This window comes from Toxotes jaculatrix, chromosome 3 (assembly GCF_017976425.1).
Source record: "Toxotes jaculatrix isolate fToxJac2 chromosome 3, fToxJac2.pri, whole genome shotgun sequence".
Taxonomy (NCBI): Eukaryota; Metazoa; Chordata; class Actinopteri; family Toxotidae; genus Toxotes; species Toxotes jaculatrix.
Window position 1 is genome coordinate 9212026 of NC_054396.1, and position 11590 is coordinate 9223615.

Consider the following 11590-nt stretch of genomic DNA (forward strand, 5'->3'; position numbering starts at 1 on the left):
AGTTGCTGAAATACAGACTCCGTAACAGAACATGAATCTTTAACAACAAACACAAAGCCATTACTGAGGGTACTGGAGATGTTATTGAGCTGCAGTGTGAAGGAGGGCCTGCCAATATTCTCTCTCCCACTGTCTCTTCTTGCTCTCTTCTCGCCGTCCTTCTCAAATAAAATTCCTGGATGTTGCCAAGTTACATCTTGTTAAGGCCAAGAATGTTACTCAGCAGTGGCCTGTAACTGGTGTGTGTGTTTTTTTTTAACCATCGCGTAGCAATAGCTTCAGTCTAACGTGCAGACTCTGTTCAACATCCACCAGGATCTGATTTTAATTTGCAGCTGAACATGAAGTATGCTTTTTTTGTTTTTACAAACCACTCACATGTGGGATATTTGAAAATAAATTCAGTTCAAGGTTATTCATGCAAATTAGTGGTCTTTCCAGGTTCTGAAATAGACCCCGCAGCTTGGACGTGGATAAATTAACTTTCAGACAACAAATGATCTATCGGAAAAGGACATGAGTGACCTGTTCGAAAATGGACCTGAAGACAATTAGACCTCCTCTATTCTGAGTTCAAGGACCATGGAAACTGTCAGCCCCTGACCTGACCTGACTACAGCCAGCAGCTGTGAATGAGAGATAAATGATGGAGCAGTAAGAAGAGATTGTGATGTACATTGTTTTTCTCACCACTAAATGAGGAGATCAGATCAGATTGGTTGAAAGTGAGCAAAACACGTAAATAACACATGTTTGTGCAGACATTCATGGTTCCCAGAGGATCAAGCACTGCTAACTGGTGATCCCATTGCTATTCCTATTGTTCCACCATGATGTGGTGGTTAATAATAATTAGCAAATGTTCCGATTCTAAATGCCAAACTGAGATGGTGACAATGGTGAACATTGCACCTGTAAAACATCACAATGTTATCACTGTAATTGTGAGAATGTTAGCATACTAATGTTAGCACATAGCTCAAAGAATAGCCGTTCCTTAAAACAGCCTCACAGATGTGCTACCTTGGCTGTAGACCCTTAGTCTTGTTAAAGTGGCACCTGCATTTTAATACACTCAGGATATGATCTATTTCGTGCTTGATTAATCCATCTCAGACCTTTTTAACTTTCAAACGCAATGAATTTTCTCACACAACTGAGCTGACTACAGTGCTGAGCCGTGACCAGTCACACATCTTAGCAAAGACGTGAGAAGAAAAGGACAAAGAATGAAAACACAGCCATTAAATCCGCTCTCTTTGCTGTGAAAACACCATCTTTCCCACCATGTTCGGCTGTTACTACCAGTGTTTTCTCAACAATATAATATCTATGTCCACTAACCACTGTAAAGTGGCTTGTACAGAGAATGTCAGGCCTGGTGCCTGGTGGTGTCTTTTCCTCTGGCCGCCTGGCCATTAACAGCAATCGAAACCAGCTGTGTGAAGCGATCACTCTTGTCACTCAGTTGCAAAGTCCTACCATTCGCTTTAGCTTTTAAAAACACTCCTTTCAGTACAGTTCCAAATTCTGCCCTGTCTTTAGTTTCGTCTGCTTTCGATTACAGTTATTATCACAAGCTGCTCCTCCTGGCTCTCGCTGCAACTGTGTGTCCATAATGTGTGTGTGCATGTGTGTGTGTGTATCTTTCTTTAGATCTTTTCCTCGGGGCAGTGCGCCTTTCACCTCCAGATTGTAACCCTGTTGTTGTTGGAAGCATGTTTTGTAATTTATCATTAGCGGTACATGTGTGTGTGCGTATGCATCTGTTAGCAAGTGGGTATGTGTTTTATGTCTGCATAGGGGTTGTATGATTTATCAGTACCTGACCACAGTCAGTCTTTCATTGACTATCCTGAGCCACCCCAAACCCCCCGGCATCCTGAGCCGTGCTGCTGGACACCGATCCCTGCATCCCTCGCCAACAGCGGTGGAAGCCAACAAAAGCAGAGCAGGAGGGATTAGGTTACACTTAAAACAACTCCTACTATAAATTCATCCCAACAACAAACATGCCTCTATAAGGCTACTTATAGGATATTTCCCCTGATACAGAACGTGACGCTTCAGAACAATTCAATTTTAAAATATGAGAGTTTCTAAAAGCAGTTGGGTTTTAATTTTGGTCTTAACGCACTGATGCTTGGCTTCATTATTCAAGTTAATCTGTTTGTGTGTGACAGACTGTGTTACTGCCAAGGACAAAGCTGATGGCTCGTAGTCTGTAGATCCATTCAGTAGGTCGACAAGTCATTAAGACTGGCGTGACCTAGTCAGCAGGTATCGATCATGTTGTCTCTTTTTACGTCCTCGTTCTGCTTTTTGTTTATTCCCTTTGTTTCTGTCATTTGATCAAAGATTGTCTTGTTCCCACTTCTACTTACACTCTTTCTTTATCCAGCTAACATTTTCATTCTGTCTTTATTTCCTCTCCACACTTCTCCTCCTCTCTCTTCCTTTGACCTCTGTCCTCAAATCTCCCTTTAAAAATCCTGTGGCTTTCATAGTTTGCCCCCCCTCCCTTCTCCTCCAGTTGCATTTATATATGACTGCCTGACCTCTGTTATACCCCGGCCCCCTGTTACAGTGTAATAAAAAAGTCTGCAATAAATAACACAGAGATGACACTCATTGTCTGGCGCTGTAATGTAAAGAATGTCCAAGTAATTTGGATTGACCATATTAGCATTAATCTTGGATGTTGTACGCATTCATATGCACACACGCTGCTAAATGCTAAGTGTTAATGTGTGTCTGTGTGTGTGTGAACATGAGGGCGTGCACATTTGACAGGTCAGCAATACATTCCCATGTCAATGTGCAGAGATGGAGAGGTGAGGTTCCATTAAGTCTCACTTGATGGGCCATAAATCAAAGGGATTTTAAGTGTGTGTGTGTGTGTGGTCACTCCTGGTTTTAGATTAGTTGATTTGTCTTTGTGCAGTTTTAGTACTGAAATGAATAACTGGCAAAAAATTTCAATGATAAATGAATCATTTTGAGTCATTTATCAAATAATAATATCAAACATTTGCAGGTTCCAGCTTCTCCAACAGAGGATTTGTAGATTTTTTTCCTATCTCATATCATTATAAACTAAATCTCTTTGGGCTTTTTGACTGTTGTGCAACCAAAATAAGCAATTGGAAGACGCTCCATGGACTGTAGGTCTTTATGGACATTTCTCCTTATTTTGTGAGCTTTAATTGAGAAAACACTAAATCAATGAATGACAAATAATTATCAGCAGTTTGGTTTGTGATCTAGTTTACATGTTGTAGGTTTGTTGTTGTTCTTCTTCTTCCACTGTCTCACCATTTCTGTGTCCCTGTCTCGTCCTCAGGTTCATCAGTATTACAGCTCCCTGCCTGAGGACAAGGTGCCCTATGTGAACAGCCCAGGAGAGAAATACCGCATCAAACAGCTGCTTCATCAGCTCCCGCCCCATGACAATGAGGTGAGAGTCCAAACTGGTCCCCTCCCCCACCACCTCCATCCATCCATCTATCCACTCATCTGTCCCTCCCTTCTTCCCCTCCTTCAGGGCAATACAGAGATAAGAGGGGTGAAGAGAGACAGGCACAGGAAAAATGGAGTCTGTCTTCTTAATGGGTGGGAATGAGATAGTGAGGTGTTTGTGTGGTGTGAGTGTGTAGCTGCCTTTTTAAGTATTTTACATCAATAAATCGTTACCACAGTTAGTCTTGGGATATTAGGATGGCTGTCATAAACAAGTGGTACCTTAAATATTCTAACAATAAGATGGAATTACTATTTTGTTTTACTTCATTATTCAGTCTAACATCAGATTGGTGTTAGCCGATTTCTGTTTTGGAGAAGGTTTTGCTTTGTTTTGTGGTGGATAACGACAGCAAAGCAGCCGTAGCTGTTGCTATCATCTTGGAAATGTGCCAGTTTAAGAATTAGCTTCAGTCTTTTCCATGCTTGCTGCCATTTTATTCCATCACTATTTTTGCATGAATGTAGCTTACAAGCCACCAAGAAAGCTCTTAATCCCTCAGCTCTGATTGGTTCATAGTTGTCAATGGGCACAACACCAGACCTATTTGAATCTGCGAACAAATCTAAGATCTGACAGCTGTGATTTGTAAGCCAGGAAACTGGCTTCCCCTGTGTTGCCCTTTGTTTTGAAATTCATTGGTTTTATTTTGCAACAAACTTTAAGGATTGGTTCTGCTTCTACTTGTAATTCGTGCTGCACAAACACAGCCAAAGATCTCTGTTTCTTGGAATGGAAAATGATGGAACTAATGAAATAGATAAAATAATCACTTCCAGCATGTTCATCCTCCTCTGTAAACCCAGTGGGGAAAATATTTAGCTGAAGTAGCACATTTGCCGTTGTGATGGAAAGCACAATGACGATTATAGGAAGTGTCTTAACTTTAGGAAACGGTGCCTTTCATAGGCCTTTTCCACAGACGCCATTTTGACATGTCACAGGAGGAAAAGCACAGGCGTAAATAAAAGTTTGTAATGGCTGGATTCCATTTAGCTGCTGCAGTTTATTTGTCCTAGTATTTTGCATGCTAGCTCACTGTCACACAGTTATGACTTACAGGGACACTTGAGTAGAACAGAAGCAACGTTACAGTCATCAGTAACTCCTGTGCTTCTCCTACTACGACAAGTCAAAAGGTCTGCTGTGAGTAAAGGTACATTAAGGCAACAATACCAAGGTTTAACAATGATAAAAACAAAATACCTAAACAAACCTAACTAACATATGTTGATGTGATGTGTGTGTGTGTGTCCAGGTACGATATTGTAACAGTCTAGATGACGAGGAAAAGCGAGAGCTGAAGCTCTTCAGTAACCAGCGTAAACGGGAGAACCTGGGCCGTGGTAACGTCCGTCCGTTCCCTGTGACGATGACCGGGGCAATCTGCGAACAGGTAACAGACAGAGATATCACAAACATCCTTTTTTCTTAAAATGTCATTTCTGCGCCGCATCCCATGGCAGGGGTGAATTAAGTGGGACAAGATCAAAGGTGCGTCATGTGGCCTGCAGGATAAAAGCAATGAGTTGTGTCAGAGACAAACTGAACAGCCTGCTGACATTTAAGGTCTTTCTTATGATGTATGACAGCTGCTTTATGTTGACATATAAAGGGCAGAGATGCAACAGTCGTCTGTTTTTTTAACAATGCAGTGACCTTGTCAATCTCACCTTAAGTCTTGAGGTGTTCGATGTGTGTGTGTTTTGTATATAGCGTGTCTCCCTAGTCTTTCCTCTGCAATACCATCTGTCACACTCAAACAATCGCAGTATTTTTCATGTCCTCAAGCGTTACCTCAGAGAAGAAGTTACAGATAGAACTAGTACCCAGAGCCCCATCAAATATTTAATATGTTATCTACATATACTCTTATAGTGGCCTTATGGGACTGCAGAGTGCAATTTAAAGTGTTCTTTTACCAACAAACTGGCGCACTTCAGCTTCCGATAGCCATTTGTTACAAAGCGCACAATGGGTTCAAGCAAAGTACTACTCTCTGTAGTGTTGGTGCCCCGGGTGGATAGCTGCTTTACAGATCGTGTTTCTCATCCACTCAGAAGACACACACACACACACACACGAGAGGGAGCAGATTGCTGGGAGAGTGTGTATTGATTGAATTCCCCACCCCCCTTTGGCCTCCTTGCAGCAGTAGGCTTTGTGCCAGTTAGATAACCTGATTGTAACTCGCCCTCCGTCTCCATCTTCCCTCCCCTCTAAATCTACTTTGCCTACCTGACCTTCTCCCCCGCCTCCTTAGCACTCCCTCTCGTTTATAGTTCTCTATCTTTACACCTCCACACCGATCTCGCTCTCCCTTTTATCCTCCCATAGATCTCTTCATTTTTATTCCTCCCCTTTGCCCCATCCTCCAACAGCCACTTTCTCTCCCTGTCTGTGCCTGCCCTCCTCGGCCACACATATAAACTCACCCTTGTGCTTTCAGTTTAGTCCAGTTTTCATGCAAAATTAGGTTAAAGACAGAGTTGCACAGATCTGATGCACGGCGTTGATATCAACACCGTCACTGACCTTGTTAAAGATCCCATGAAAGTTCTTGAATGTCTTGGAAAACAGTGCATCCTCAGTAAGTGATGTCCTTTAAAGTTGAATTGATTTATTCATCAATTTGTCATCAGAATCAGATCAGAGTCATTTGAAAATTCTTGTTTCAGCTTCTCAATTAAGTAAGAATGTGTGACTTTCTTTGTCTAATGTGATAGTAAAATGAATCTCTTTGGGGTTAAGCACACCCAGAAAATGTGTTCATCATGTGTCAGAGCTCTTGTATTGGATTGGTATTCAGTATCTACATTGATTTTAGGTGTCAGACTTGAGGGAGAAACTGTTGGATCTAAAAAGTGACAAATGCTGATAGACGGTACGAGCCAGCAACCTCGAAACATTCTTCTTCCTCCTTCTTTTTTTAGTGCGGAGGCCAGATAAACGGCGGCGACATCGCTGTGTTTGCATCGCGGGCGGGTCACGGCATGTGTTGGCACCCCGCCTGCTTCGTGTGCAGCATGTGCAACGAGCTCCTGGTGGACCTCATCTACTTCTACCAGGATGGGAAGATCTTCTGCGGCCGGCACCACGCCGAGAGGTTGAAGCCTCGCTGCACTGCCTGCGATGAGGTAGACACCCGTCAAGTGTACCCACACATTCCTGCTCATGGATGATCATGTGTTAGCAGATACACATACTCCCGCTTGAACATGGTGTCCCCGTAATGTGGGGATGGTGTGTGTAGAGCTATTTATAAAATATTTACAGGCATGCATTTGGCACATATGCATGCCTTCGTACGCACCAAACTGCTGTCATATGATGCTCAGAGGCTTTGCTGTCACAGTTAAACACTTGCAAGGGTGTTTTTAGTCTAATGGGGTCAGATCTCAGTGTCCTGATCTCCAAACCATTAACACTGACTTGTTCTCTCTACAAATGGGGACAAGGACATTGTTAGTACTTTAAAAAGCACCCTGGTGGTTCAGCAGCGGCATAATTAAAAGTAAATGCACCATCTAGATTTTACCAAGTCCCCACACACATTAGCCTCCTACACAGTGACAAAGAGAATGATCTAAGCGTACTAAGCTGTAGAGGAGACAGGGGTCTGTATGGAGGGAGGGCAAGCCGAGCCTTTGTCCTGTTACTCAGCGCATAGTAATAACCCAACTGAGATTTTACCTCACAGGACCTGTGATAAACGACACTCTTTCTTATCTCTCTTTTCTTAGATCATCTTTGCAGATGAGTGCACAGAGGCAGAGGGGCGGCACTGGCACATGAAGCATTTCTGCTGCTTTGAGTGCGAGACAGTGCTGGGGGGCCAGCGCTATATCATGAAGGAGGGGCGGCCCTACTGCTGCTCCTGCTTTGAGTCCCTCTACGCAGAGTACTGTGACTCCTGCGGGGAACATATTGGTATGCTGCACCACCACCCAGCATCTGTCACTGTTAACACAAACTGCATTAATCACCTGCAGGTCATGCAAAGGAGCCCTCACAAAAAAAGGATATAATATGCTAAATACATGGATACTTGGAAAAAGTGAGGGGAAGGTGATTGTGCTGCAAGTGTGTTTTTTTTTCTAAGGAGGATGAGAGACTGACCCCATTTTTTTGTAGCAAGTAACATGGAAGAGAAAGTGAACTACAATAGAAAGGATGTGGCATGACCTTAAACAGTTGGTTATGAAATGATGTCATCCATGGCCAGGCTTTTGAGGCAAGGTCCCGTAGCAGAGGGCCACGGAGACTACAGCTTACAGAGCACAGAAATATGTACAGTATATCATGCAATGTGAACCCAACTAGAGACATAGCAAGTGACTTTTCATCCCCAGGATCTTATTTATCACAGACACACGCACCAAATGTCTGCTAATGTCAGTTAAATACTCACAAAGTCACTCTAACTCTGCAGTGTTAGAGGAAAACCCACTGAGAGAAGAAACTGTTGTATTTTTCAGTGGGAAACCATCAAGTTAGCACCTCTTGGCCCAGTGCCACCTCCTGTTAAGAACTGTGTGTGTGTGTGTGTGTGTGTGTGTGTGTGTGTGTGTGTGTGTGTGTGTGTGTGTGTGTGTGTGTGTGTGTGTGTGTGTGTGTGTGTGTGTGTGTGTGTGTGTGTTTTTCCCCCAACAGGATGCCCAGGTGTGATTTTGGCACATACCTCTCAACAAATTTGCTCTGTAATTATTTGTCAGACAGGATACAGAAAAGTATTTGGCTAAAAAGCACAACTGATTATAAATTGGAAACCATCAGAAAACATGCTCAAACCAGATGGCAGCCATTAGCAAATAGCTGGTTTTCTTTCCCCCCCGAGACAACTTGAAACACACTCAAAATGCAATGTGTTTATATAATGCTGGGCAAGCTCCATAATGAGTTTGCCCCCAAGCACAGTCATGTGTTACAGCCTCCAGGTCCATTTTCTCACTCAACAAGCAACTTGTAATATGCAACTATTTTCACATGAAACAGCATGTGTAATAAAGGCATTAACATTTTCAATTTCAAGCTCTTGCATAAAGAAGTGGTGTTTTGTATTTTAATGGTGCTTTTATACATAAGTCCCACAATCTGTCATTTTACCTAAACCTTGTGAATGCATGTGTTGTTCCTCTTTCCTGTAGGCATTGATCAAGGTCAGATGACATATGATGGACAGCACTGGCATGCCACAGAGGCCTGCTTCTGCTGCGCCCGCTGTAAGCGTTCTCTGCTGGGTCGGCCCTTCCTGCCCAAGCAGGGCCAAATCTTCTGCTCACGCTCCTGCAGTCTGGGGGAGGAACCTAATGGCTCTGACTCCTCTGATTCGGCCTTCCAAAGCGCACGCTCCACAAGAGAGTCGAGACGCAGCTCCAAGATGGGGAAGAGTGGAGGAGGAGGGGGTGGAGTGCAAGCCGAGAGATTTTCAGGCGAGGTGGACCCACTGTCTTTACAAATGGATCTTCTGAGTCTTTCCAGCCAGACGCCTAGTTTGACTCGCGAGCCGCCAGCCTGGCAGAACCAGGAGCAAGCAGATGATGGTTATAATTATGAATCCAAGTCAGATCCAACTAGCAACCCCACGCCTCTCCAGCTTCTCAGCCAGTGCAATGTCAGGACTGCCTATAACCCCCAGGATCACAGGATCAAGGACAACGCAGGTTTAAAGAGACCCCCCATCTCGGCCATGAAGGGCCACTCTCTGAATGAGACATGGTTCCAACAGCCAGCTCCGGAGGAGTACTATCCACCCAAGCTGAGGACCCAGAAGAGCTTCACTGAGGTGTCCCAGTGCTCTCAGCACCACAGCGGTTTCTCCTCTGACAAGCGCTCGATCAGTTTGCATGGCTTTCAGAGAGACAGGGACAGAGATGCAGGGCCTCCAGCAGCAACCCAGGTGGCAAGAAGCAGGAACCCCATCAATGCACTTAACTTCACAGAGCAACTGACCCCTCTAGAGCAGACCCCTAGGGGATCTATTGAGTCCCTGGCCTTGTCCAATGGTACAGGTGAGTATGGTAGTAATTGTTAGACCTCGCTGTGGTCTATTGGTCTGTTTGATACCAAGTTAGCATGTTATTGTTGGATATTAACATATTTAACTACAATGGGATGACAATCAATACAAAGCAAAGTTGACAATTAAACTCTGCTTCTTTTCAGGAAACTCAGCAGATGGAGGAGGAAAGCGTCAGGAGCACCTTTCTCGTTTCTCCATGCCAGATCTGAGCAAAGACTCTGGAATGAATGTATCAGAGAAAAGCAACATGGACACCCTCAACTCCTCAGTACAGTTTCGTAGCTCTGAGTCCATTCACAGCCTCACCACCAGTCAGCCCTACATGGAAATGGATCCCCCAAGGCCCTCCCAGTACAAGGTGCAGTACTGTGATGCTCCTGGAATGACTGGGGGTATGGGGATGACTCATTTACCACCTGGCTTCACCTTCCAGGAGGAGGATAGGGTGAGTTTGGTGAGCAGCGCCAATGCTGCCCGGCTGCCACCCATCAGCGAGCGCAGGGTGGGTGGTGTTGGTAGTGGTGGAGGAGGAGGAGGTAGTAGGGGAGCAAGCATCCGGATAAATGACCCAGAGGAGACTCCCCAGAGGCGCCGGCACCATCACCACCGCTCCCGGAGATCTCGTCGTTCTCGCTCAGAAAATGCTCTTCACTTGGTGGCAGAGCGAAGGGCGAGACCTCAAGAAAGACCACAGTTGCGTGTCAGAGAGGATTACGACCGTTTCCCACCACCAAGGAGTGCCAGGGACCAGTTTGGAGCAGGAGGAGGAGGGGGAAGATACCAGCCCCATCTTTTCAGGCAGTGCCCCCGGACCACTTCAGATCTGACACTACAGAACCCCGGGGCCAGTCGACGCACTGGCTTGAACCAGTACTCCTGGGATGACTATGATGACGATGATTGGTGCTCCACCTGCTCTTCATCCTCCGAATCAGAGGATGAAGGTTACTTTCTGGGTGAGCCGATCCCCAGACCCATCCAGCTGCGCTACCTCAGCAACCAGGAGCTTGTCCATAAGTACAACAATGCAGGGATGGGAGGACCCAGTCGCAGTGGGCAGTTACATACCCGCAAACGCAGAAAAAGCAAGAACTGCATCATCTCCTAACTTCCTAACTTTTGGCACAGTAAATGAATCTTTCCTCACCACTAACATTCTCCATCTGGAACCAAACAAACAAAACAAAACTCACAGTCCATTTATTCAGTGTTGTTCAGTGTATTATGTAATTGAAAGTCAGTGATGAATTACAGTTGGTAAACAGTGAAAAAGCAACAGTGTTTGCATGTTTGTTCATTTTAATGTTTCAGAATATCTCCTGAGTATTAAGGCTGTTACAGTTACATGCGCAGTTTTATCAAGTCACAACGTTTATCAAAAGCTGATGTGCAATTTTTTAAAATCATAATTTCATTTCCATGCAGCAAACAAGTGTGCAAGGTAGTCAGTTTGGTACAGTTTAGCTTTTTCATGCGATGTGATTTAGATATAGGATATACTGTACTATTGTATTCAGTTCATAGTATGTACATAGATAAATGAATTAATAATTTCACTTTAAGTTAAGGAAGTCTGTGTAAATATGGTTGTAAATGAGGCCTCACATATTTTTATATTTTGTATGGATAGAATCATTTATGTATTAAATATCTATAATGTAGAGATAGAAAATTACAAAAACAACGTATGCATGTTTTATTTGGCTGACTTGGTCCTGCATTTGGAATAAAGGAGTATTTCAGTGAGCTTTTTGATTGACAGTTGGTGTTTCTCTCCAGAGAATGACAACACGTACCTTGGTGTGCACAAGTGCACGCAGCAGTCACCTTCCCCATCTGTTTATTGCATAAATGAATGACAATGTGGTGTAGAGGTTGATGAGAGAGTCATCCTCCACTGGCATGTGAATATATGTACTTAGACGGTTAATGGGTGTAGTCACGTTTAGACACACAGAGCTCCACAGTCCTGGAACAAGATGCAACTGAAGTTCTGGTTTATTGCATCAGCGTATACATGGAAACTGCTGACAAAGGTCTGGGGATTT

General features: G+C 44.1%; 1 protein-coding gene across 2 annotated transcripts in view; it reads left to right on the plus strand.

The window, feature by feature from the left end:
• prickle2b (prickle homolog 2b) overlaps nt 1-11282 on the plus strand; it is an 86238-nt gene extending 74956 nt beyond the window's left edge. For both annotated transcript variants that reach the window (XM_041033683.1, XM_041033684.1), the window contains 6 exons: nt 3344-3457; nt 4779-4916; nt 6454-6657; nt 7264-7450; nt 8668-9531; nt 9686-11282. In XM_041033683.1, coding sequence (XP_040889617.1) covers nt 3344-3457; nt 4779-4916; nt 6454-6657; nt 7264-7450; nt 8668-9531; nt 9686-10650 — 2472 coding nt within the window. In that variant the 3' untranslated portion in view covers nt 10651-11282. The remainder of the gene's footprint in view (nt 1-3343; nt 3458-4778; nt 4917-6453; nt 6658-7263; nt 7451-8667; nt 9532-9685) is intronic.
• Nucleotides 11283-11590: the final 308 nt, after the last annotated feature.